The sequence below is a fragment of the Meriones unguiculatus genome, assembly GCF_030254825.1.
Source record: "Meriones unguiculatus strain TT.TT164.6M chromosome 13 unlocalized genomic scaffold, Bangor_MerUng_6.1 Chr13_unordered_Scaffold_34, whole genome shotgun sequence".
Lineage (NCBI taxonomy): Eukaryota > Metazoa > Chordata > Mammalia > Rodentia > Muridae > Meriones > Meriones unguiculatus.
In genome coordinates, this window is record NW_026843646.1 from 2,157,409 (window position 1) to 2,185,009 (window position 27,601).

Here is a 27,601-nt window from a genome sequence, read left to right on the forward strand (position 1 = left end):
AGACACTGAGGAAATTTGAAGAATCATTAGGTTTCACCTTAAAAGTCTATATGCCACAACACTTGAAAATCTAAATGAAATGGAATATTTTCTTGCTAGATTCTAATATTTGATTAGATTCAACTAATCAAAGTTGAATCTGGATCAGGTAACTAAATTAATAGACCTACATGCCCTTTTGAAGCATTCATCAAAAGTCTCCCTGCCAAACAAAGCTCAGGGCCTGATAGTTTCCATGCAGAATTCTACTAGACCTTCAAAGAAGAGGTAATTCCAATACTCTTCAAACTATTTCACAAAACAGAAAAAGAAAGAATATTACCAAATTCTTTCTATGAAGCCACATTCACCTTGATACCTAAAACTCACAAGAGCTAAATAAAAGGCAGAGATACACTAAGAAAGATTATTTCAGACCAATCTCTCTTATGAATATTGAAACAAAAATACTCAATAAAATACTTGCAAAATGAATCCAAGAAAACATCAAAAATGTCATCTACCATGACCAAGTGGCTTCATCCTAGGCATGCAGGGGAGATACAATGTACAGAAAACCATCATTGTAATCCACCACATAAACAAACTGAAAAAGAAAAACCACATGATCATCTCAATAGATGCTGAAAAGCATTTAATAAAATCCAAGTTCCATTAATGTTTAAAGTCTTGGAGATATCAGAGATAAAAGGCACATGCCTAAACACAGTAAAGATAATATACAACAAGCCTATAGCAAACATCAAACTAAATGAAAAGCAATTTAAACCAGTCCCACTGAAATCAGAGACAAGTCAAGTTTGCTCACTCTCTCCTTTCTCGTCAACATAGTACTGGAAGTTCTAGCTATAGCAGTAAAACAACTAAAGAAAATCAAGGGGATACAAAACAGAAAGGAAGAAGTCAAAGTATCACTATTCACAGATGATATGATAGTATACATGAGTGACCCTAAAAATTCTACCAGAGAACTATTACAGCTGATAAACACCTTCAGCAAAGTGGCTGAAAACAAAGTTGCTAAAAAATATTTGAAGCCCTCTTGTATAGAAAAGACAAGAGGACTGAGAAAGAAATTAGGAAAAAACAACCTTGCAATAGCCACAAATAACATAAAGTGCACTGGTGTCACTCTAACCAAGCAAGTGAAAATCTGTATAAAAAAACTTCAAGTGTTTGAAGAAAGAAATTGAAGAAGATATCATAAGATGGAATAATCTCCCATACTCATGGATCAGTAGGAATAACAGCAAAATGGCCATCCTACCAAAAGAAATGTAGATATTCAATGCAATTCCCATCAAAATACCAACACAGTTCTTTACAGACCTTGAAAGAACAATTCTCAACATCACATAAAAACACACAAAAAAAGCCAGAATAGTTAAAATAATCTGGTACAAAAAAAAAAAAGCTTCTGGAGATATCTCCATCTTGGATCTCAAGCTGTACTACAGAGAAACAGTAAAAATGGTGTTTTATTGTCATAGAAACATACTGGTGAATCAGTGGAATTGAATCAAAGGCCCAGAAATAAACCCACACACCTACAACACCTGAGTTTTGACAAAGAAGCCAAAACCATTCAATGGAAAAAAGAATATCTTCAACCAATGGTGCTTTTCTAACTGGATGTCCACATATAGAAAGATACAAATAGATCCATAATTACCACCCTGCACAAAAGTAAAGTCCTTGTGAATCAAATACCTTAACATAAAACTAACACTCTTAATCTGCTATTTAAAAAAGTGAGGAAGATCTTGAACACATTGGCACAGGAGACAACTTCCTGAACAGAACACCAGCAGCACAGGCTCTAAGATCAACAATCAATAAATGGGATCTCATAAAACTTAAAAGCTTCTCTAACGCAAAGGACACTGCCAGCAGAACAAAAGGATGGCTTACAGACTGGGAAAGGATCTTCACCAACTCTACATCTGACAGAAGGCTTATATCCAGAATATATAAATAACCCAACAAATCAAATAATCCAATTTAAAATAGGGTTCAAGGCTAAACAGAAATTCTCAACAGAGGAATATTGAATGGTGTAGAAACACTTAAAAATGCCCAACGTCCTTAAAAATATGAGAAATGAAAATCAAATTCTTGTCATAACGCAATGTCTATACTTCATATCTTTGTAGAATTTATTTATGTGCTAAATCTAAGTATTCTTTCATTAATTTGGTCATACAACACCACAGTGATACTGTGCAAGCTAATATATCTAAGAAAAGGAAGTCCTAATACAAACTTTGTTTGCCTTTTAAGAAAATGTTGTTCTGATTATTTTCTTCTTGAGGAAGCACAAGGGTAGATTTTGCAAGACTATCTTGGAGCTGAAGTCTCATAAGGAGTTATATGCCATTTTTATGTGAGTTACAACTTCCATGAGGAAGACATTCATTTAGGGCCAGATAATTGATATTTCCCCTAAAAATGAAAGGGGCAGTCTGCTTAGGTTTTTTCCTGGGGAAGCTTAGAAGCAGTACTCCAGGGTGAAGGCATAAATGATTCATTAAAAATTTTCCCATTGCTCCAATGCCCCCAGGTTGTCCATGTATTGAAAGCTCTCTAAGCATGTAACAAGTGGAGATCAAGACCAAGCCTGAAAGATAGCATGAAGTCTATTGTAACATGCAGCTCAGCTGTGCTTGATCTTTGTCAAATAGCTGTGCTGACTTCATGGCTTTAATTATATGTAAACTTTGGTGAGGTTTTAATCCATTTGGAGGTGACTTTTGAAAGAAAATAAGCATCTATTTCTATGTTTCTACATATAGACATCTAGTTTGGTCAGCACCATTTGTGAAGATTTTACCTGTTTTTCCAGTGTGCATTTCTAGCTTTCAGGTGTGTATTTCTATTTTTTTGTTATAATGCTAGTGTATTTACATAATCAAATATTACTCAGACATTTAAAAAATCAAATCATGAAATGTGAAGGTAAATTCACCTTTGCAGATAACTGAGAGTGAGAGAACCTAGACCCCAAAAGACACATAGGGTGTGTATTTGCTTTTACATATATATTACTTGCAAGTTGTATGATATGCAAGCAACTGAACATAATAATGCAGGGGATACATACAGATTAAGAACTGGAGGTTAGGGGAGCCAGAGATTTCTCCATAGGAAAGAGAAATAAAATACTTTGTACAAATGGAAGTTGGGCTAAAAATATAGAATTGAAGGGGATTGGGAAAGGAAGAGGGCAATGAAAAGGTAACATGAGAAACACAGGTAAAATTAAGGGTCATTTGTTTGGTACAGTGGAAAACTAATGCAATAGAAATATTTTTAAGTTACGTTCATATTAAGAGCCAATATAAATGAAATCACCACACAAGAAAGTCCCAACTGGAAATCTCTTGTCACTAAGTAAAGCATCCAGTACTGGTAATAGTTTATGTTTAATTGAGGTATTGGCCAAAGTAGTGTGATCTTAATGCCAAAACAATACAGGCTTTTGCCAAGACTATAGGATGCTCTCCATAAATTGACTGCAATGCAGTATTGCTGGAGACAACACTTACACTTACATGGAACATAGATAAATAGAGCTTGTGCCTACATATAACCTTCACACTTACATTCTAGCAATTTTGATATGAGAAGTACTCTGCAACTACAAGAGGAGAAATATAAGCACTAACCCAGCTACCAAATTTTTGAACTATAACATAGTCCTACCTGTAAGACATATTAGTGCAAGAGTTATAGGAGTAAATAACCAATCTATAGTTTGATTTAAGGTCCACTTCACATGATGCTATCCACACCTGACACTGGATTATTGATCAAGAAATAGAAATTACATAGCCCAGGGTTCTAGGGAAAAAGCAAATACTACATTCTACTAAAAGTAATAAAAATGGACCTTGCCACCATTCTGCAATACTCATAGACCAGTATCTTGTTCATCCATCATGAAAGAAGCTTCCTCCTGCAGCTGATGGAAACAAATTCAGAGACCCATAAAGAAAATAGACAGTCAGTGAGAGACCTCAGAATATGCCCTCCAGGCTCTTCAGTAATTCAGCCAAAAGAGTATAAGAGCCAGAAAGGATAGAGGATATCAAAGAAGAAAGCATTTTAAATTAAGAGGACTGAAGAATATATAAGCTGTGCATGTGAGGCAGCATGCACAAGGCATTTAATGTTGTCCCTAGCCAAATCTCTAATTGATAAGTGCTTGCAAATGAAAATGTAGTTTTCTCCAAGGTACACTCATTTTATCCGAGGGACTACTCTTAATTGTACTTTTAAGCATACATTCCAAAAGGTAGATGGCAAAAATTTTGCTCACTGGCATGTTTGGATTTTCATGTCCTGTAATTCTGGCATGAATTTTAAAAAAATTATCACAGTTCTCATTTTAATTTGCTGAAGAGTTTTTACTAGTTTTAAAGCTACATGGACCCTCTGTGTGTACTACTGTTTTGTGTTTAATATTTTATGAGATTTCTGCATGTGTGAACAAGTCTACATCTTTTCTCCCCTTGAGCTCTTTTTCTTTTCTTTGTTTTTTCTAATAAGATGTGATTGTTTTTGTCTTTTTTCTATTTTACTTTCTTATTATACATTATAGCCCTCCTTGTTTTATATGAGGGTGAATTTAAACAGGATAGAAGGGGAGATAGGAAAGAGTTGCCAGGGTTAGAGGAAGGGAAAACTTTAATCAGGGTGAATATATGAGTAAAGCGACTATTTTGAAAAGAAAAAAAGGAGGAGGAGGAGCAAGAAGAGAAGCAGGAGGAGGACAAAGAAATGAAGATGAAGATGATTATTATGAACAACAAGAACAAACAAACAACAACAACTGGATAATTGCATCAAAAGAAATGTTAAATAGCCATGCACAAAAGATCCAGAATATTTAAAAAGTGCAAAAAAATAATTTATGAATAATAGAAATAGAGGAAGAAGACAAAACTCACATCAAAATCCCAGAAATATTTTCAGCAAAATAATAGAATATATCCTTAACCTAATGAAGAAGGGGTAACCTATAAAAGTACAAAAAGTAGAGAAAACAACAAAGCCTACCAGAAAAGAAATTGTGCTCATCACATAAAATCAAAACCCTAAAAGTAAAGAAAAGTATATTAAACAAAGAAGGTATATTAAAAGTTGCAAGTTGAAAAGACTAAGTTGCATATACATTCAGGCTCATTACAGTAACTCCTGATCTCTCAAGAGAGATTCTAAACCTAGAATGGCTGAGACCGATTGTATATGATCTTTAAGGGATCCTTATTACTATATCCTGTAAACTTTCAATAGTAAATGGTGAATAAAAATATATTGTACAATAAACCAAAATATGAGCAGTATTTCTGTAAAACTCCTTCACTACAGAAGCCAATCAAAGCAAAACTCCTATCTAAAAATGTTAATCACATCCAATAAAAGACAAAAAATGAATTATCCCAAGCATCAAATAAAAAGAGGCAAAACCCACACACCATAACTACAAAATAAAGGGAAATAATAAACATTGTTCTTTGAAAACTCTGAACTCAGTTGTCCAATTCTCCAACAGAAGGAAAGGAACTAACAGAATGGACTAGACAAAAAATGTCCATTCTTCTGCTTCATCTACTGAACACTCTTTACCATCCAGGTTAGATAGCATTTCTGTGTAAAAGGATGTAAGGAGACAGTAGAAGAATGTGGACCAAGATAGAAGTTTAGGGGAACTTTATTTTATACAGTTCGCACAAAAAATTCCTACAATTCTTGAGTCAATTTAAAAGAGAATATATACTGTACACACTGAATGAGGAGTTCTACCATTATCCATATGAAAACAACAGATGACTTGCGCAAGTCCAGCACACATATATACTCATGTTTACTGAAACACAGCTGACTGTGTGCTAAGATAGAATAGACTTGATTGTCCTGAATCACATCAGTGCAAAATATTATAATATTCAGTTTTTTTATTCATGGAAAACATATACATTTTTTTGAGATTTTAATATAATCACATTATTTCTCACATCTCTGTCCTCCCTACAAAATCTCCCATACACCCCTCTTTTGGCTCTTTCAATTTCAAGTCTTGTGTTGCCAATAACTCCTATTACATGTATCACACATTATATATGCGTGTGTGTGCATGTATGTGAGAGAGAACATTTAACATTTCAAGAAAGTCAATCATTTTACTTTGAAATTGTGGACGAACTAAAAACATATCATCAAAAATTGTGACCTTAGCTAGACACAGAAATCAAACATTGTCTGACTTCATTCCTAATTGGGCTATAAGCAGTCAGTACCCTGAAATAAGAATTGAATGGCCAGTATTAGAGCTTGAACATCAGGGTGTAGTGGCATGACTTGTCAAAGAACACATTTCAGTGACAAGAGGAATAATTTAAAGAAATACTTCAGGGTGCATGCATAGGAGCTATTACTAATAGCTTACATTGTTTACTTGAGAAATATTCTGTGTATATTTTTTAAATCTCAATAACCAAAATGTTTTAATTACTGTGTAAGAGATATTAATTTTTTATATATAATTTATTCTTCCATCAATTTCCTTTTATTTTCACCCTCCTGAGTTTTGAGTAATCATTCTTTGCTTCTTTGAAAATTCAAGCCACTTTTTCATAAACTATTTTTACACACTTAACATCAAAATTTGAATTGTAAAATATTTTACAATATTATAATACTAGGAATATATGACAAACCACTGAATTTTATCAAGGGTATTTATTATATATAGTATTACAGGCAAAAGGAAAATGAGTAGAGATGAAATACTATTCTTTCTAGTTGTTTTTAAGAGACAGTTGCCTGAGTCCAGCCATCTCAGGAAAAAAAAAATCCTCCTTTTTTTTCTTTTTTATTGATTATTATATTTTATTCACTTTATTTTCTGGCTGTAAGCCCCACCCTCATCTTCAACCAGTTACAACCTACCTTCCTCTTCTCCCGCTATGCCCCTCTCCTAGTCCACGATAGGGAAAGTCCTTCTTCCCACTATCTTATCCTAGCCTATCTTATCAAGTCTTACCAAGAATGGTTGAACCTTCTTCCTTTGTGGCCTGGCAAGGCTGAACCTTCCAGGAGTAGCTGATCAAGGAGCCTGTCACTGAGTTCATGTCAGAGACAGCCCCTGTTACTCTTAATAGGGAACTCACATGGAAACTGAGATACTTATGAGCTACATCTGAGCAGGGGTTCTAGGTGTTCTTCATGCATGGTCCTTGGTTGGAACAGGACCCCCTAGGCCCATATTTTTTTTGGCTCAATTGGCCTCCTTGTTGAGGGCCTCTCCCATCCAGGCTTTTTTAGCTCCTGAATCTTCCATATTAATCCATGCTTTCTGCACAAAATTTGGGTATGAGTCTAAGAATCTGCTTCAATACCCTGCTATGTAGATTCTTTCAGAGGCCCTCTGTGGTAGTTTCCTGCCCTGTTTCCTATCTTCCCCCATTACAGATGTCTATCCCATTTGCCCTTCTGAATGAAGATTAAGCATCTTCCTTACGGTTCTTTCTGTTGTTTAGATCCTTTAAGACTCTAGATTTTAGTATTTTATTCCTATATTATATGACTAATATGCACATATGAGTGAGTATATACCATGAGCGTATTTCTGCTTCTGGATAACTCACTCAGAGTGATCTTTTCTGGTTGCATCCATTTGCCTGCTTATTTCCTTCTTTTTAATTGCTGAATAGTATTGCATTGTATAAATGTGCCACAATTTCTCTGTCTATCGGTTTGGGGACATCTAAGTTGTTTCCAAATTCTGGCTATTGTCAATAATGCTGTTATGAGTATAGTTGACCAAATGTCCTTGTTGTATGGTTGATAATCTTCTGAGTATATGCCCAGGGTTGGTATAAATGAATATTCTAGTAGCACTATTCATAATTTTCTGAGAAAGCACCCGATTGATAACCAAAGTGGTTGTACAAGTTTATATTCCTACCAGCAATGGAGAAGGGTTCCCTTTTCTCCACATCCATTCCAGCTTGTGTTGCAGATGATGTGATATAACACTAAAAAATTCAACCAGGGAACTCCTACAGCTGATAAACAACTTCAGCAAAATGACTGGATACAGAATTAAATTTAAAAATTCTGAAGCCCTCCTTTATACAAAAGACAAATGGGCTCAGAAAGAAATTAGGGAAACAAAACCCCTTTACAAAAGCCACAAATAACATAAAGTACCTTGGTGTGACTCTAATCAAGCAAGTGAATGACTTGTATGAAAAAAAAAAGAACTTCAGGAAGATATCAGAAGATCTCCCATACTCCAGGATTGGAGGATTAACATAGTAAAAATGGCCACTCTACCAAAAGCAATCTAAAGACTCAATGCAATACCAATCAAAATACCAGCACAACTCATTACAGGCCTTCAAAGAACAATTCTCAGTTTCATATGGAAAAACAAAAAAAACAGAATTGATTTAAAAAAAATGCCTGCACAATAAATATTTTCTGGAGGTATCTTCATCCAAGATCTCAAGTAGTACTATAGGGCAACAGTAATAAAAAATGGCATGGTACTGGCAACGGTACTTTAAATCTTAAAGGGGTGTGCATCTACTCATTAATCATTTTTATTAAATCATATCAAGAAGCTGAGGGGAAAAAACAAATATAGAGGAATCAACTGCTGTCTTAGTTTTAGACCCAGTTTGAGGGTGCCCAGACAGCCAATGCTACCTTGGGCTATTGTTTCAGCTCATCAACCTTAAAACATCCATGGCTTTACTATTAATAGTGTACTTTTCTTAAATTTAAATTGTTCTCTAAGAGTTTTTACAACAGAGCCTTTAGCAAAAACATCTTCCCTGACCTTATTAAACAATCTATTTTTTTCCAAATTCTTTCTAAGTATAATGGTCATTGCTAACAATCTATATCTATAGCTCATTTCAAGGGCAGTGCTTAATTCATTAAACTGCTCCAGTAAACATGTGAAAAGAGATCAAGCATTGTTAATTTTAAATGCCAGTGATATTGCCCAGTGATGAGATAGAAGCTTTCTTAAAGTTTTCATACAACTCATGTTATAAGGAATATGGGCATCACAAAGGCAACAAGCAGAGATATGCTACATAAGAACACAAAGTCATCAGGAAAATCAGTTCTTGGGATTATGCTTCTCCAAGACAAACTCATCATGATTATGCTAACAAGGGAGCCACATTCCATGAGTTCTATAGCTGTTCTGCTGTTGCTCCTGCATGGTGCTTGACAGAACCAGGTAGCCCAAATAATTTGCCTATATGTGGGTGAGGGGGGGTAAGGTTATCCCAGGCCCTGGGAAGGAGAATTCAGGGTATTGCATGGGCTGTACTAGCCTGGACGGACAGATAACATGGAAGGACTGAAGGATTTCTGAGAGAAAATGGCAGGTAGGTTTGATTTGATATGTTAACTAGGAAACTCTGCCATTAGTTTCAGGTTTGAATCCTACTTCTATGGTAACATAAACTTCAGAGAGAGAATCATGGTCTCCATTGCATAATGATCTTCAACTGAGCTCACAGGGAAGAAAGGTGACAAAGACAAAGATTCTGTTTTTCTTTTCTTTCTATATATCTTCTTTCTTTTCTTTGAGGGAGGGCAGTTAACCAAACTAGACTCAAATTTTTGCTGTTTTGCTTTGTTTTCCTTACTATATGTTATTTTATTAATTGTTTTTATTTTTCACAATTTATTCATTATATATGCTGATTTAAGGTCACTCCCTCAACTCCTACTGGTCCCTCCCTCCACCTTCCCCCATCCCCTTCTCGTAGACTACTCAAAAGGAGAGTTCCTCTCCCCTGCCATTCACCCTTACATTATCAGAACAGTACTCAGCTATTAAAAACAGAAAAATAAAATTTCTGCTTGTATTTATTTTCCATGGGCCACTGTACTCACCTTAGAAGATTTCATACCATGAAGCTTGCCTGCAACCTTACCTTGAACTAAACACTAAGTATAACTCATTTTAATGAGTCCCATCCCAAGATACTGTTTGATTGACCATCTCAAATCCAGAAACATGTGAAATTTGAAATGCTATGCAGTCTGAAATATTTTATCACAGGCATTTCAGAGAATGTGATTCTCTTGCTGCCTGGAGGGCTGTTTCCCACCAGCCCAGGAAGGCATGAGGGGCAGAAGATGAGTAGTATAAAGCTTGGAAAGCTCACGAGCATAACAGTGGTTAGCCACTCTGGGAGCCACCTCAGAAAGTAAGTTCAACTTTAATTCCAGAAAACAGAACACAGTGGCTTATATTCCTTGGGGAGTACCTGGGATGCTCCAAGCATAGGTGTAGATAATTGTTTAATACTAGGAAATTCAAGAATGCTAGATTTGCATTAAAAAGCACATTCCTATTATATGAATAAGAAGAACAAGAACACAGAACCAAATTATCCTATATTTGAAGGGAGGGGAGAGTTATCAGGGATCTGTGTCAAAGGCCATCTATCAAATTTGATTGGTGGTTTCCATGTCTAAAGATACTCTCCAGATGAAGTCAGGCAGAGAAAACGCACCATTGACATGGTTACCCATCTAGGCCAGAAGCAGAGTCATACATGGAAAAGAAAGCCTCCTCCCTCATATCTCAAAATTCAGTGTGGATTGTGATGATTTTCAATAGAACCCCTGGAACAATAGGTATGTGTACACAAAGAAAATTCTACAGGCTACCACTGTTGTGTTACTCTCAGAGAACTTCCTGGCTGGTGTTAGTTCACCATTCCCTACATATTCATCCACTGGATTAAAAGTTTTTTTGTGTAAAGTGAGGCAATTGAAAACAATAAATGTTGAGAATCAGGATTATCAATAAGTCTTCCATAAACACCTTATTATATAATACTGTTGCATTCAATTGATATTTACCATTCATTGTATTCTTTTTAAAAATAAGTTTATTTACTTTAAATTCCAATCATAGTCCCCCTCCCTTCTCTCCCCCAGAACTACCCTCCTTTCCTATTGCCCTTATTCCCTTTCCCCTCCAGAAATGGGAGGTCATTTCCATTGAGCTAGTTTTTCAGTTCTGTTGGATCTCATTGGACCAAAGAACACAAAGGTCTTTCTACATTGCTTGTAGTCACAGAATTCCTCTCCAGTAAGGTAATTTTGATGATGATGATGACTCTAGATTTGTGCAAGGCCTCACCATTTTAACACATTCATAAGTTCTCTCCAGTATGAATCCTTTCAAGAAGATGAAAATTATACAAATGTGGAATAGTTTCGCCTTGTTAAAAGCACTCATAGGCTTTTTGTCCATTAGGATTTCTTTCATGAGTTTGAAATTGATTATGAAGTGCAAAAGTTTATTCACATTGATTGCAGTCAGACAGCTTCTTTCCAGTATGTGTTCTTTTATTTATTAGGAGAAGTTATGTTCAAAGGCTTTGCCACATAGTTATATTCATATGGTTTCACTGCACAATGTGTTGTTGTCTTAGGAGATGAATATTACATGCAAAGGCTTTATCACACTAATCACCCTCACCAGGCTTCTCTCCACTGTGTGTCTTTTCTTTTTTGTGGATACCACACTGCTGTTCAAAGGCTTTATCATGTTGGGTATATTCATAAGGTTTCTTTATAATATGTGTTCTTTTATGGCTTATGAGATGACTTTTTTGTGGAAAGGCTTTACTGCACTGGTTACATTCATAAGGTTTCTCTCCAGTGTGTGTTCTTTTATGTCTTAAGAGATTACTGTTTTCTGCAAAGGCTTTACCACACTGGTTACATTCATAAGGTTTCTCTCCAGTGTGTGATCTTTTATGTCTTAAGAGAGTACTGTTTTCTGCAAAGGCTTTACCACACTGGTTACATTCATAAGGTTTCTCTCCAGTATGTGTTCTTTTATGGCTTATGAGATGACTTTTTTGTGGAAAGGCTTTACTGCACTGGTTACATTCATAAGGTTTCTTTCCAGTGTGTGTTCTTTTATGGATTAAGAGATGACTGTTTTGTGCAAAGGCTTTACCACACTGGTTACATTCATAAGGTTTCTCTCCAGTGTGTGTTCTTTTATGGTTTAAGAGAGTACTGTTTTTTGCAAAGGCTTTACCACACTGGTTACATTCATAAGGTTTCTCTCCAGTGTGTGCTCTTTTATGGCTTAAGAGAGTACTGTTTTCTGCAAAGGCTTTACCACACTGGTTACATTCATAAGGTTTCTCTCCAGTGTGTGTTCTTTTATGTCTTAAGAGAGTACTGTTTTCTGCAAAGGCTTTACCACACTGGTTACATTCATAAGGTTTCTCTCCAGTATGTGTTCTTCTATGGCTTATGAGATGACTCTTTTGTGCAAACACTTTACCACATTGATTACATTTGAAAGGCTTCTCTCCAGTGTGTGCTCTTTTATGCCTTATGAGATCAGTGGTATAGGAGAAGACTTTACCACATACAGTGCATTTAGAAGGTTTCTCTCCAGTACGACTGCTTGCATGCCTGCACAGATAATTACCACATGTGAAAGATTTACCACAATCAGTGCTTTACACTAATAAATATATTCATCTATATTAATTAATTTCATAATTTGATCTAATGGTAAAGGAGAATCAAATTTTAAAGTTTTATCATGTTATTTACATGAATGGTTTTTCCCTTCATTATGGGTATTTTTGAAGATCTCTGTGATGGTAAGAGCATTTGTTACGTGGTTCACTTTTATAGCTTCATTTTTCTATAAGAGTTATATATATATATATACATACATATATATTATTGTAAGAATACAGACCTTTACCACAGCAATCCCATTTGCATTGTTTTTACTGTATGAATGACACTTCCTTTGCAAAGTGAGCCACGAGAAGCAGAAGAAGTTCCAAATTCTTAGTATTCATAGGTATTTTCAGCAGTATTAGTTGCTGATGAATTCTCAGTGAAGTTGCAAAAGCAATTAATAGTAACCATTTATCGTATTCAGAAAATCTACTCAAAGTGGGGACTACTACAAAATTAATTGTTCTTGGAGAAAGACAGGTACACTGCTTCTTTCAATATTCCTCTGCTCATGTGCCTTACAAACATTGTGACATATGATATACCTATTTAAATTACAAGAATAATAAAGGATTCCCTCACTGAATTAACACAGTTTGTTTTTTGTTCATCATAGACATGTCATATAGGGATTAAGGTTTCTCCACAACAATATTCTTGACTCTCATAAGCTGCTCCTTTCACTAAACTTTACAATATGACTGCATGAATATGAGTAACAGTGGTTGTTATTAGAAAGTTTTGGACACATACTGATCACCTATTCAATATGTATACCTCTTACAATATCTGAGTAGATAAAATGAGACTAAACATATTGGCAGTTCAACTCAGTAGCTGTAATGTCTATATGATTTAAATGGTATTTTCTGTTACAACATTATTTTATTTTCTTCTATCTTAAGGAATGCCTTGCAAACACAAATCAGATACCTGACATTGAGGTAAATGGAATTGTGAGATTATACTTAAAGCAGTGCTGTTTTTACACTGTTGCTTTTCTTTAAAACCTCCAGGACACAGCCAGGTGTGCTGCTACGTGCCTTTAATCCATGCATTCATGGAGGCAGAAACAGGCAGATATGTGTGATTTCGAGGTCAGGCTGGTCTAACAAGCAAGTCTAAGAAAGTCACAGATACCCAGAAAAAATTCTATCTCAAAAACAGAAAATAAAAAGCAGCCAATAAACAAAAAAAACAAAGAAACAAACAAAAAAACACCAAACTTCCAGGACACATTAAATTTTAAGATTTATATCTGTATCAACATGCACATAAAGTTACCTTTTATTACTTGTAGAACTTTGAAAATGTTCTTCAATATTATGGTCATCCCAATTGTAGCCTAAAATATAGTACCAGAAAATATATATTATTGGAAATATCATGTTATTATTAAGGCAAAACTTAAATCACTATCTTCTGTGACTCTTAGAACCATGCCTGTTTTATTTACCTCATTCCTCCTCATTCTCAATTGGAATTACAGAAGAGGATCAATAACAAAGTAAGAGTTGTCTTTTTATTTTAAAAGTGAAAGAAAAATTGCAGTCTTACCTATAGCAGTGAGGTTTTCACAGGTCTCTAGCATCACAACTTTGTAGAGTTGCTTCTGGGAAGGTTCCAGCAAGGCCCACTCTTCTTGGCTGAATTTCACATGGACATCATTAAAGGTCACTGAATTCTAAAATATACCATACATTTGTAAAAAAGAAAGACTGGCAACAATATAAATTTATATTTCATTGGCAATATAATCATATAATTCTAATGCTTCTTCCATTTATTTTCTGACACAGAAGTGATAATGTTAGACATTTGAGTGCTGTGCATCAGGTAAAGGATGGGAGAAGAAAAAGCCTAAAGGTTAGATTGTAAAGGAAAAAAAGGCTTTCTTTGAAAACCTGTGTTAAAGGTTTTGTATTGGTTTGTAAGACATGAATATGAAGTAGCCATTAGTTGGGTTCTTGAGTGATCTATGAATCATCTCCAGTTACTTGGGTGAGTAGGTCAGGACACTTTCATGAGACAGGTGGAAGGAAAAAAACACAAGCATGATATTTTATCTAGCAACAAATGAGATGTGGCTATCATGTGACAGTGAACAGATGGGTGGTGTCAGTCAAAAGACAACATGGCACTGGATATCATGTTTTGACCAGGGATCAGAGATGTGGCATACCAGTATATGAAAATGGGGGCTCATATATTTGTGGAAGGGAAATTGTACTACAGTGAACAGATGGATAAAAATAATGTGAGTGGCAAGCAACAATAATCATAGCTGATAACATCATATTTCTGAGTTCCCAGACAAAAGAAAAGGCATAGAACACATGATTATTCTTTGATCATTGTTTTGTTTATTCTCCTTTCTAAATCATGTATAGTCTACAGTTTAAAAATAAAGATTAAAACTTTTCTATTAAAACGTAAGTGTTAATGTTATCACTAAGTCATTTTAGAAGAAAACTGAATAATGAAGTTTAACTATGTCATATCTGAACTCTTTTGAATAGGATATAGCTTTTGAATAGTCATGGTAATTAATGTGGACAAAGACAGAGAGAAGAGAGCGAAATAGAAAGAGAGAGACAGAGACACACAGAGAAATTAAGAGATGAGCAGTACTAAGTACACATCAGAGAAATTTATGAACAGTTACTAACTACAAAAATTATGGACAAGCTGGGTGTATTCTATTATGCCTTAATTCCATCACTCAGGAGGCAGACGCAGGTGTATCTTATTGAATTGGATGCCAGCATGATCTATGCAAAAAGTTCCAGGACAGCTAGACCTATATAGTAAGACAGAGCCTCCCCTAAAAGTCAATCAAACAATCATAAAAGATTGAAAGAACTCAGAGGTCTTAACTGAAGCTTGTACAAGAAATTATACATCCACTCCAGTTGTGCATTCCTTTTCCAGAAATCTGCACTGCCCCAGCTTAAACTTTAACTCTAATAACATCTTACTAAAAGGGAATGCATGTTTAAACAGCTAAAAATAGAAAAATGAAAATATTAGCAATGTCAATGCTGATCATAAATAAGCAACATAAGGTAGAAGAGATGGCTCAGCAGTGAGGAGCTCTTGCTACTCTTCCAAATAAGTGGGCTCAATTGTCATTGTTCACCTGGAACCCACTACTATCAGTTCATGAGTTCTGAACACATCTTCAGACTATAGTGAAGATCAGGCACACAAGAGATGCATATTCATGCATACAATCAAAATACTCATATTCAGTAAAAATTAAAAACAGATCCCAGCTGGAAGGGCTGAACTCACACTGTGTCTGATCAGCAGGGTAGCAGAGACTGCACAGTGACCAATAGCTGGAACTGTAAGCCTCCAAACACCACTGACTGTATTTACCAGGTGAGATGAGAAAAGCAATCGGGTTCAACCTCAGAGCACTCAGCTAATCCCTTGAAAATTTCTTGGGATGTTTTAGCAGGAATAAGGTTTTCAAGCAAATAGACCCAAGAAGCAAGCAGGAGTAACCATTCTAATATCTAATAAAACAGACTTTCACCAAAAATTAATTGAAAGAGATGAGAAAGGGGTAATCCAAGATGGCGGTGCTGGGATGACACTGTCTGAGGAGCAGGGCAGCAATATTGGTACAGTGACTAAGAGGCTGAACTCTGGACACTAAAACAAAAGCAATTGTGTTTCTCAGGTAAGAGGAAACTCCACGGAGTGGGAATAAGTTGGGTCTACTCTCAGGTCACCCAGCAAGAACCCAGAAGAAACCCCAGGTCACACAGTCACTGGGTCACTTGACCAGAAGCACACTCTTGCATGTCCTGATCACCTTCCCAGGCTGAACTGTGCACCCCAGGGCACAAGAGACTGGGAGTCCCAGTCTTGAGAAAACCCCAGAGAAGGAAGCAAGTAGGGCTGACCTCAGGTCAACCAGTCTATCCCTGGAAAAGGTCCTGCAGACCTGCAGGCACAAAGCAGCCAGCCCTGAGTGGGGCTCCAGCTGCCAACCCCACAACTAACTCTCCATCACAGACAGAACTGTGTACCCCAGGGCACTAGAGGCTGGGTTTTCCTGTTGGGAGAAAACCCCACAGGGAGGGAAACAGCAGGTCCCAGCTTAGAGTACTCAGCTGACCCCCCACCACCACTAACACCACACATACGGGAATGTTCTCAGAAAAAGTTCTCAGTTTCCTGTCCAGTCACCAGCTTGGAGCCACCACTCACAAGCAAGTGCCTACTCACTCCACACGCCCCCTCCCTAACAGTACAGACTGGGTTTTTCTGTTGAGAAAAAACCCAAAGGTGGCGGAAATATCTGGCCCTACCTCAGGACACCTAGCTCTATAAAAGTTTCTGGTTATCCACAGGCTCCAGGCTCTAGCCTCCTGCTGCACACATGAGAGTAGTGCTCATATGCCACTGATTACCACTTGGGTACTGGGGCAGAGAGCCCCAAACTCAGACCTCCAGAAGCCTGGGTTCCCTAAGATCAACCCCAAATACTGCTCCAAGGGACAATGAGTTTTCCCTAATTAAACTGACCAAACCACAAGGCACCCAGGTTACAGCAGCAGCTCACTAAATTTACAGCAAGAGGGAAGCTGTCTCCAGGACTTCTCTGGATGAGAGGGTAGTTCCCTTTACTAATGAATACCACAATTACTACTCAGGTCTGCATGCCTGAGATGAGCTGTGGCAATTCCTGAAAAACACCTGCCATTCAGTGACCATACCTAAAAAACGGAGGAGAGCTTCTTTGGGAAAAAATCATCTTCCTGCCAAGGTGATTCCACCCACCACAGGATCCCAGGAAGTACCAGAAACTAACCCCCAACACCTAAGATAGCCTAATGGGTAGAGGCTAGCATAAAAGCTCAACCAACAAAAGACAGAGCAATATGGCATCCCTAGAACAAGTTATCTAGGAGCAAGCAGCCCTGGAGCAAGCAGCCCTGGATAACCCAGCGTAAATGAAATTCAAGAAGATGACCTTACATCTGTGCTTATGAACAGGATAATAGAGGAAACAAATAAACTTCATAAAGACCTAGATGCAGATAAAGTCAAACAGAATATTGCCATTTGCAAAGAAATAGAAGAAGATAAAGACAAAGTGATTGTGGCCATCCTTAAAGAAATACAGGAAGTTGCAGCCAAACAATCTGTGGCCTTTAGAGAGGAAATACTTAAATCCCTGAAAGAAATTAAAGAAACAGAGGATTGTTCAAACAAACAGCTGAAGGGATTGAAGGAAACTAGTCAGAGAGGTGAAGGAAATCAATAAAATGGCTCAAGATCTGATGATAGAATTGGAAAAATTAAAGAAAACACAAATGGAGGAGATTGTGGAAAGAACTTAGGGAAGAAAACAAGAACTACAGAGTTAAGCATAATGAATAGACTATGAGAGGGAAGAAAGAATCTCAGGTGCGGAAGACACAATGGAAGAAATAGATGTAGCTATCAAAGAAAATGTTAAATCTAAAAAATTCCTGACATAGACCATCCAAGACAACATGAAAAGCAAAACCTAAAAATAATAGGAATAGAGGAAAAAGAAGATTCCCTCCTCCAATGCCCAGAAAATATTTTCAACAAAATCATAGAAGAAAATTTCCCCAACTTAAAAGAGAGGTCTATAAGAATATAAGAGGCCTACAGAACACCCAATAAATTAGACCAAAATAGAAAATCCTCCCACCACATAATAAATGGTAAGTATACAGAACAAAGAAAAAATGCTAAAAGCTGCAAAGGAAAAAGGCCAAGTAACATATAATGGCAAACCCATTAGAATCACACCTGATTTCTCAACAGAGACTATGAAAGCCAGAAGGGCCTGAACAGATATCATGCAGACCCTAAGAGAACACAGATGACTGTCCAGGCTACTATACCCAGCAAAAGTCTCAGTCATCATAGATGGAGCAAACAAGATATTTAATGACAAAAACAAATTTAAACAATACCTACGCACAAATCCAGAGGTACAGAAGCTCCTAGAAGGAAACCTACAACCCAGGAAAGCTAACTACATTCAGGAAAACACAGGAAATAAATAATGTCACTACAGCAAAACTAAAAGTAACCAAGCACACAAACACACTACCACAAGCAACATCAAAATAAATGGATCTAACAGCCACTGGTCATTAATTTCCCTCAACATCAATGGACTTAACACTCCAATAAAGACACAGACTAACAGAATGGATATGTAAACAAGACCCAACAATCTGTTGCATACAAGAAACACATCTAAGCCACAAAGATAGACATTGCCTGAGAGTAAAGAGCTGGAAGGAGGGTCCAAGCAAATGGACCCAAGAAACATGCAGGAGTTACCATTCTAATGTCTAATAAAATAGACTTTAAGTATATGGAATCCATCAATGTAATCCACCATATAAACAAATTGAAAAAACAAAAAACAACAACAGAGGATCATTTTCTTAAATGGTGAAAAAACATTTGACAATATCCAACAGTTATTCTTGTTTAAAGTCTTGGAGAGACTGGGGACAAAGGCACATATCTAAAAATAGTAAAGACAGTGTAAAGAAACCCCATAACTAACATCAAACTAAATGAAAAGAAAGTTAAATCAATTCCACTGAACTCGGGGACAAGACACGGCTATACACTCTCTCTCAATCTCTTCAATACAGTACTCAAAGTCCTATCTAGGACAATAAGACAACTAAAGGAGATCAAGGGGACACAAATTGTTAAGGAAGAAATCAAATATCACTATTCACAGATATGACAGTATACAAAAATGACCCCAAAAATTCTACTGTAGTGAACTCCTACAGTTGAAAAACACTTCAGCAAAGTGGCTGGATATAAAGTTAACTCAGAAAAAAATCAGTAGCACTCCTGTATACAAATGACAAATGGACTGATAAAGAATTAGGAAAATAACACCCTTCACAATAGCCAGGAAAAAAAATATATTTTGATGTTATCCTCAACAAGACAGTGAAAAACCTCTATGAAAAACAAAACAAAACAAAACAACTTCAAGTCTGTGAAGAAAGAAACTGAAAAAGATACCAGAAGATAGAAATATCTCTCATGCTCATGGATTAGTAGGATCAACATAGTAAAAATTGCCATCCTATCAAAAACAATCTACAGATTCAATGATGTTCCCATCAAAATATCAACACAATTCCTTAAGGAACTTGAAAAAAAAACAATTCTCAGCTTCATATGGAAAAATAAACAAGCCAGAATAGCTAAAACAATCCTGTACAATAGGAGATCTTCAGTAGGTATAACCATCCCTGATCTCAAGCTCTACTATAAATTAATAGTAATAAAAACTGCATGGTACTGGAATAAAAACAGAATGGTGGGTCAATGGAATTGAAGTGAAAACCCATAAATAAACCCATACACCTATGGACACTTGATTTTTGACAAAGAAGTCAAAACCATGCAATGGAAAAAGGACAGCATCTTCAACAAATGGTGCTGTTCTAACTGGATGTCTACATCTGGAAAAATGAAACTAGATCCATATTTATCACCCTGCACTAAACTGCAGTCCAAGTTGTTCGAAGACCTCAACATAAAACCAGATACACTAAATCTCTTAGAAGAAAACGTGGGAAAGATCCTCGATGTCATTGGCATAGAAGGTAATTTCCTCAACAGAACACCAAGAACACTTGCTCTAAGATCAAGAATTAATGAATAGGATCTCGTGAAACAAAAAGCTTCTATGAAGCAAAGAACTCTGTCAATAGATCAAAATGACAGCCTACAGCCTGACAAAAGATCTTCACCAACCCTACATACAACAGAGAGGACTAATAAACAAGATATATAAAAAGATCAAGAAATTTAACTCCAGCAATCCAAATAATCCACTTTAAATCTGGGGTACAGAACTAAACAGAGAATTCTCCACAGAGGAATATCAAATGGTGGAGATTAAATGCTCAATATCTGTAGTCATCATAGAAATGCAAATGACATTCCATCTTAAACCCATCATGGATAATGTCAAAAGCTGAAGTGACAGCAAGCTAGTGAGAATGTGGAGAAAGAGGAACACTCCTGCATTGCTAGTAGGAGTGCAAACTTATACAACCACTTTAGAAATCCATCTGATGCTTTCTCAGACAGTTGAAAATAGTGTTACTTCAAGACCCAGCTCTACCATTCCTGGGAGTATATCAAAAAGATGCTCCACCATTCAACAAAGATATTTGCTCAACTATGTTCATAGCATCTATATTTATAATAGCCAGAATAGTGAAACAAACTACATGTCTCTCAACTGAACCACTGTTTTACAGAAATTGTGGTGCTTTTACACAATGGAATGCTATTTGGGTATTTAAAAAAAAAAAAGGAAACCATGAAATTTTCAGGCAAATGTATGGAACTACAAATGATCATCTTACGTGAGTTATTCCAAAACCAGAAAGACATGCATGGTATGTACTCATTCATAAGTGGATAATGGCCATAATATAGGATAAACATACTACAATCCACAGACCTAAAGGAGCTAAATAAAAAGGAAGACCCTATGGAGGATGGTCGATTCATATTCAAAAGGGCAAATAGAATCTACACCAGAAGTGACTGAGGAGATGGAACAGGATGAGAGCCTAACATACATATCCTTCATATCCTTCAAAAGACTACCCAGCAGGGGATCAAAGCAGAGGCTAATACTCACAGCCAAACTTTGGGTAAAACACAAAGAATCATAGAAAAGACTAGGGGGTAGAAAGTAGAAAGAGCCAGATATGGCAGGACTGCCATAAGAAGACCAACAAGGACAACAAATCTGGGCTCATGGGGACTTGCAGAGATTGATGGACCCACCAAAGGCCATTCATGAAGAGGAACCAGAACCCTGCTCAGTTATGGCTGATAGGCAGCTCAGTCTCATGTGGGATCCATAGTAAGAAAAGTAGGGGCTGGCTCTGACATGGACTCTGTTACCTGCTCTTTGATCACTCCCCTCTGGTAGAGGGGGCATTGCTACACCACAAAGGAAGAGAATGCAGGCAGTCTTAGTGAGCCTTGATAGGCTGGGGTCAGATGGTAGGAGAGGAGGGCTCCCCCTATCTGAGAATTGGAAATGGGATCAGGGTGAAAGAGGAACAGAGGGGTGAAACCAAGAAGAGACTAGGGAGGGGGGTAAAATTGGGATGTTAATGGATAAATTATTTTTAAATTTTATTTATTTATTTATTACAGTTTATTCACTTTGTATACCCACTGTAGCCCCCTCCACCATCTCCTCCCTGTCCCAGCCATTCTCTTTCTCACCCTATGCCCCTTACATATTCTCCTGATAGCGGAGGAACTCGTCCCCTTCTGTCTGAACATAGCTTATCAGGTCTCATCAAGGATGGCTGTAGTATATTCCTCTGTGGCCTCACAAGAGTGTACCCCCCAGCAGGAGGTGTTCAAAGAGCTGAGTTCATGTCAGAGAATAAATTATAGAAAAACAAATTTAAATTAAAATGAGTTAAGTTTGAATAAAATAAATAAATAAAGTCTTAAAACATGAACACAACAGGTAGAAAGAATGTCATACACATGAAATTCAATAACTCAGAAAGCTCAGACACTGTTAGTGTCATGAATACATGCCATCCTAAGAAATTAGATATACTCTCTGCCAAATTTCAAAGGTAAGATGTGGATGAAGATCAGCACAACAACCTATGCTTACATATACAAAACAAAACAAAATGCTACATTCCAGGCTCAGCAGCCAATGTTGATGTTGATGTTGAGGCCAGGCATGTTGATCTAAATTTAAGACCAACACTAAACTGGAGTTAGATCGTAAGTTCAAAACCTTTTTGGTCTACATACCAACTTTCAGGACAGCCAAGGCTACAAAGAAACTTTTTTTTTCAGTGTCAAAAACAGAAACATGATCTTCTCTGGGAGCTTTTTTGATTCAATCAAATAAGTTCTGACCAAGTTCTCTATAAGCTTATTGTCATCCCATGACGAAAATGTAGTCTAACTTCAATGATCCTAAAATTCTGCCATAGCTCATACACTGTTCAAATGTTCACAGTCTCTTCTGATACACAGAGAATCTCTTGGGTGCCACATCTTGTAACATCAGAAGCAAGTTATATCATTCCAACATAGATGCACAGAATACCCCTTTCCAATTCTTGTAGAGAGGAATGTGTACATTTTTAGGGAAGAGTAGACCAAGGAAAGAAGATCAGCAAGGAAAACAACAAACCCTGATGCTGTTTGGAAAGGCTTAGATGGTCTTATCCCTGAAACATCTCATACATCCCCAAGATTGCTTACTTCCACTGCCTATAGGCAGCACTATATGGTAGGTGTCTCCTAACTTAGGTATCTCAACATCTTGTAGTGTCAAGATGCAACTCAGGCTTCACTCTCACCACTTCACGCAATAAACAGTTACAGTATCTTCCCTGGGGAGCTGACTCTGCCAAACACAGATGGCTGGCACAGTGTTGAACTGAAAACAAAAAGGAAGAATCTATTATCTTAAATTTTGCATTCTTCTTGTTTCCAGAATGTGCAAAACATGAGTGAGACTGTCAAGTTGGATTTTAAGTAGGGATGGACAAAATGGGATGGATCTTGCCACACTTGGAACACATTTGGAGCAGGTTTTATATGAAGTTCTTTCCTGGTATTAGGAATCACTTAGCCTACTTCTTTGATTAATGGAAGAATTATCAGGAGGGAGTGTTAATTTAAGGACATAAACTTAGGCTTCAAATCCAGACCTAGGACATTCTCTTTGATGATGATCTCCTTAAAAATTCCTGTCTCTGTTTCAGCATGTGACTGCCATCTGAAACTACCTAGTGATGCTTTTCTCTACAAACCAAAGACTACATTTATTTCTGCTCCACTTGACTCTTTCTTCCACTGTGGTCCTGAAGGTCTCATTAATAATAACCATTCAACAGATTAAATGTTCTTCCTAAGAAATCCAGCCCATGCAGGGGGTGCATGTGTTCTGGTAGGTTGTATGCCACCTGATACCATCAGCCTTCCATCATGGCCTCTGAGATTCATCATTTATTCCCATCTGGGATTGCTCACTGGCCCACTGGGCCTAGGCCTCACTGGGTCTGTGTCTCACTAGGCCTATGTCTTGGTTGCAAGCCAACCAGGCATGGACTTTTACTTGAACCTCTGAGGTGAAAGTCCTTAGAGCAAGGCACAGCAGCTTATCCAAGAATGGTAACACTTTGGTATTGCCATAGGCTCTGGAATACCAAAGTTTCCACTACCACTGGTGATTTCATTTCAAAAGAGCTAGCTACCTGTAATAGTCAATAGAAAATTCTTTCCACACCCCCATCTAGTGAAAATGGGTGTTGCCCTAAACTGTTCTAGCTGTCCCTGAGAGAAATGGAGCCACTGTTCTCCATCTGAAAGCTGAGCTCCAGGCCTCCGCTGAATGGAGAATGACAGAATGAAGCACATTCTAGAAATATGGAAATAGTATCAATAAAGAAAGCAAAAACAAGCTGGCCACGGTGGTGCACACCTGTGATCCCAGAACTTGGGTAGGTAGAGGCAGAGTGACTTTGAGGCTAGCCTGGTCTACAAAGCAAGGCAAGGACAGCATATGCTACACAGAGAATCCCAGGCTCAAAAATCCAAAAGAAAATTATTTTATAAATGCAGAAATTTAGGGAATCCTGGAGTTCCCTATCACAAAACATCCAGGAATTCTGAGACATTATGAAAAGACAAAACATGTTGATAATCAGATTAACAGAAGGATGAGATCAAGGGTCCAGAAGATATTTTTAACAAAATCATACAAGAAAAATTTCTTCACCTAAAGAAGATGTCTATCAAGGCACAAGAAGCATACAAAAATACCAAAGACGCTGGACCAGAAAAGAAAGTCCTCTTACCAGAGAATAATAAAAACGCTAAATGTACAGAACAAATAAAGAATATTAAAAGCTGTAATAGAAAAAAAAATCAAACAGGCCACACTAACCAATAAAACAGACAAACCAAAACAAACAAAAACCAACCAAAAAATAAACAAAGGCAGATCTATTGGAATTAATCCTGTGTTCTCAGTAAAGATGCTAGAGGTTGAAGGACATAGACATTGTGCTTCTGACTCTAAAAAACTACAGAAGCCAAGAAAAATTACTAACTATGCCCAGAACCTTTCAATCATCAAATGGAGAAAATACGATGTTGCATGTTAAGGTCAAATTTAAACAATATGTATCTATAAATACAGCCCCACACAAGGTGCTAAAACCACCACCACTTTCACCACCAAAATACCAAGATTAACAATCACTGTTCATTGATATCTCTTAATACCATTGACCCAAATTCACCAACAAAAAGACACAGGCTCACAAAATGGATGATAAAACAGAATCCACCCTTCTAAATACATCAAACACAGCTTCACATCAAGATTGATATTATCTCAAGGTAAAGTGTTGGAAAAGATATTCCAAATAAATGGACTAGAGTATCAAGCTCGTATAGCAATTTTAATATCTAACAAAACAGACTTCAAAAACAACTAAACAAAAGATGGCAAAAGACATGATATATTAAAATAAAACAACCAGCAATAAAACATATCAATACTTAACATCTATGCTCCAAATATAAGAGCACCCAAGTTATAAAAGAAACCCTTCTGTAGCTTGCATCACATCCTGGTCCTCATAAACTGATAGGGGAAGGCTTCAATATATAACTATCATCAATGGACAGCTCCCCCTGACCAAACTGAACAGAGAAATGCTCCAGTTAACTAACATCAAAAAACTAAATATACACAAATGATGTTTACAGAACATCCACCCAAGCACAAAAGATTGTTCCCTCTTCTCAGCAACACATATATTGTTCTCCAAAATTGATGATATACTTGAACAATGGAAGTCTCAAAAGATATAAAAGAAACTTGCAATAACCTTCTGCATCCCATCAGACCACTAAGGTTTAAAGCATCACATCACCAATAACAAAATCAATAGAAAGCTTACAAACTCATAGAAATTGAACAACTCTATTGAATAAAAAAATGGATCAAAACTGAAATAAATAAAGAAATTAAAGACTTCCTAAAAGTCAATGAAATGAAGACACAACATATCAAAAGTCATAGTACACAACGGAATTGTTGACCAGAAGACAGTTCATACCACTAAGTACATTCAGAAAAAATAATCAGAAAGATCTCTTAGTAACAACTTAACAGCACACCTAAATACTCTAGAAAAAAAAAGAAGTAAACAAAACTAAAAGTAGATAGTGAGAAATTACTGAACTGTGTCTTCACTGGTAAAACCGAATGTTTCCACAGGAAAAGAAAGGTGGATCCTATCAAAATTGATAATGATTAGATTTGAATAGTAGAGATCTCCTGAATAAGCAGAGGTAACTGTTCATCAGATAGTGTGGTCATTCAGTCCAAACTAACTTAATAAAGACTATAGTTTTCTTCTCAAATAAAAAAGGATACTTTTGTCATTTCATATTTAAAAGAGTTAAGAGGTTTAAAATGTTTGAAGTAAATTCAAAGGTATAAACTTGTTTGAGTTGGAATAATTTGGAGTGAATATAACATACTTGAACAGTGTGGTGATAAACCATGCATTTAATCCCAGTTGAGACAAGCAGTTCTCTATTAATTAGTTGTTTTTTTAAATTCAGCAGTTACAATCACAGGGTGTTGGTGGTTCATAGCCTTAATCCCAGCATTTGGGAGGCACATGCCTTTTACATACCACTTGGGAGGCAGAGGCAGGCACATAAAATTTACAGTGATTTTATTTAAAAGCTGCTTATAAAAGGCAGGCTGAAAATCAAAGTGAATGCCCTTTATTATCTATAAATAAATACACTTTAAGGTATATTTGTAAACTTTCAAAGATTTTTTAAACTTTAATTGAGATATTATACTTTTCCATTTCCAAAAATATCATTTTGCCCTTTAAAAGATATAACATGCCTAAAAAGGTACATCCCTCATCCCTGAATTAGGGATGGGGCAGGGTTTTGATTTAATCTTTTCAGGAGAATAAAATCACCCACCTTAGAATATGGAGAGCACTGGACACATGCAACTTCTGAGAAAATGACAGATCACCAAAAGAAAATGTCAAAAGAGAAGGAGTAAGCTGGCCAACGGGTATCACTCACCTTCATGTTGTCTCTTCTGCCTTCTATAGACATAAGTGCAAATTGTCTTTATGTGATTGCTAAAGAACAATCCAAAATCTCTATCTCATAACAGAAAAGCCACCTGGTAAGAAACAAAGGAAAACAGAAAAGTAAGTGATGATTCTATTGTCACGAATCTCATAATCTTCTGGCATGATGTGACTTCTGTACTTACCACAAACTTCAATAATCAAGAATGTGTACAGTGTTTGTGAAAGCATGAGGGAGTGAGAGAAAAAGCCAAAAACATAAGCCTAAAATATAGTCAAGTTTACATGAAAAGATGTAATGAACTCTAGCATGAAAAATGTGCACTGGACCAGAGATACCTTTCATTTTCTAATTAATACAAATTAAATAAACAGATTTCACAACTTCTACAAGACAAACATAAAGTGACACCTAAACTGTTATATTTCTGATTCTCCAGATACTACTAACATCCTTTACAGAGAGTCCTTCTGCTCTGGAAGTCTCTTGGAAAATGGAGGTGATCATAAAGATGGGCTATGGCTTACATTCCCTCATGTCCCCTTGTGGGTTCAGGCACAGCCCAGCCCTTGCCGACACTCACACACAAAAAATGTTGGAGAATAATTTAGTATCTGTTTCCTGCTGCATGAATTATGTCACAAGATGTAGAATCTGCCCTATCCACTTATTTAAAACCAGGCACACCTGACAAAATTCTACATCTCAGAAATTCCTTTTGTATCCTGGAATTGAATTTCCCTAAATCACACCATTGTGACTAGTGGTAGTTGAAAGGCTAAAAAAAAAAGAAATCAAGTGTTGTTGAAAGATGACCACCACCACCTCTTTCTTCCAGTTTCAAATGATTTGCAAAATTTGTTAC

General features: G+C 36.6%; 1 protein-coding gene across 1 annotated transcript; it reads right to left on the reverse strand.

The window, feature by feature from the left end:
- Positions 1 to 11,699: 11,699 nt before the first annotated feature.
- LOC132650901 (zinc finger protein 120-like) lies at positions 11,700 to 26,730 on the reverse strand (the record flags this gene model as incomplete). The annotated part of the gene is made up of 4 exons (XM_060376234.1): positions 26,725 to 26,730; positions 14,101 to 14,227; positions 13,828 to 13,888; positions 11,700 to 12,399 (listed from the first exon to the last, which is right to left on the reverse strand). Coding segments are annotated over exons 1-4 (894 nt in total), but the record flags the coding sequence as incomplete, so codon positions are not given.
- Positions 26,731 to 27,601: the final 871 nt, after the last annotated feature.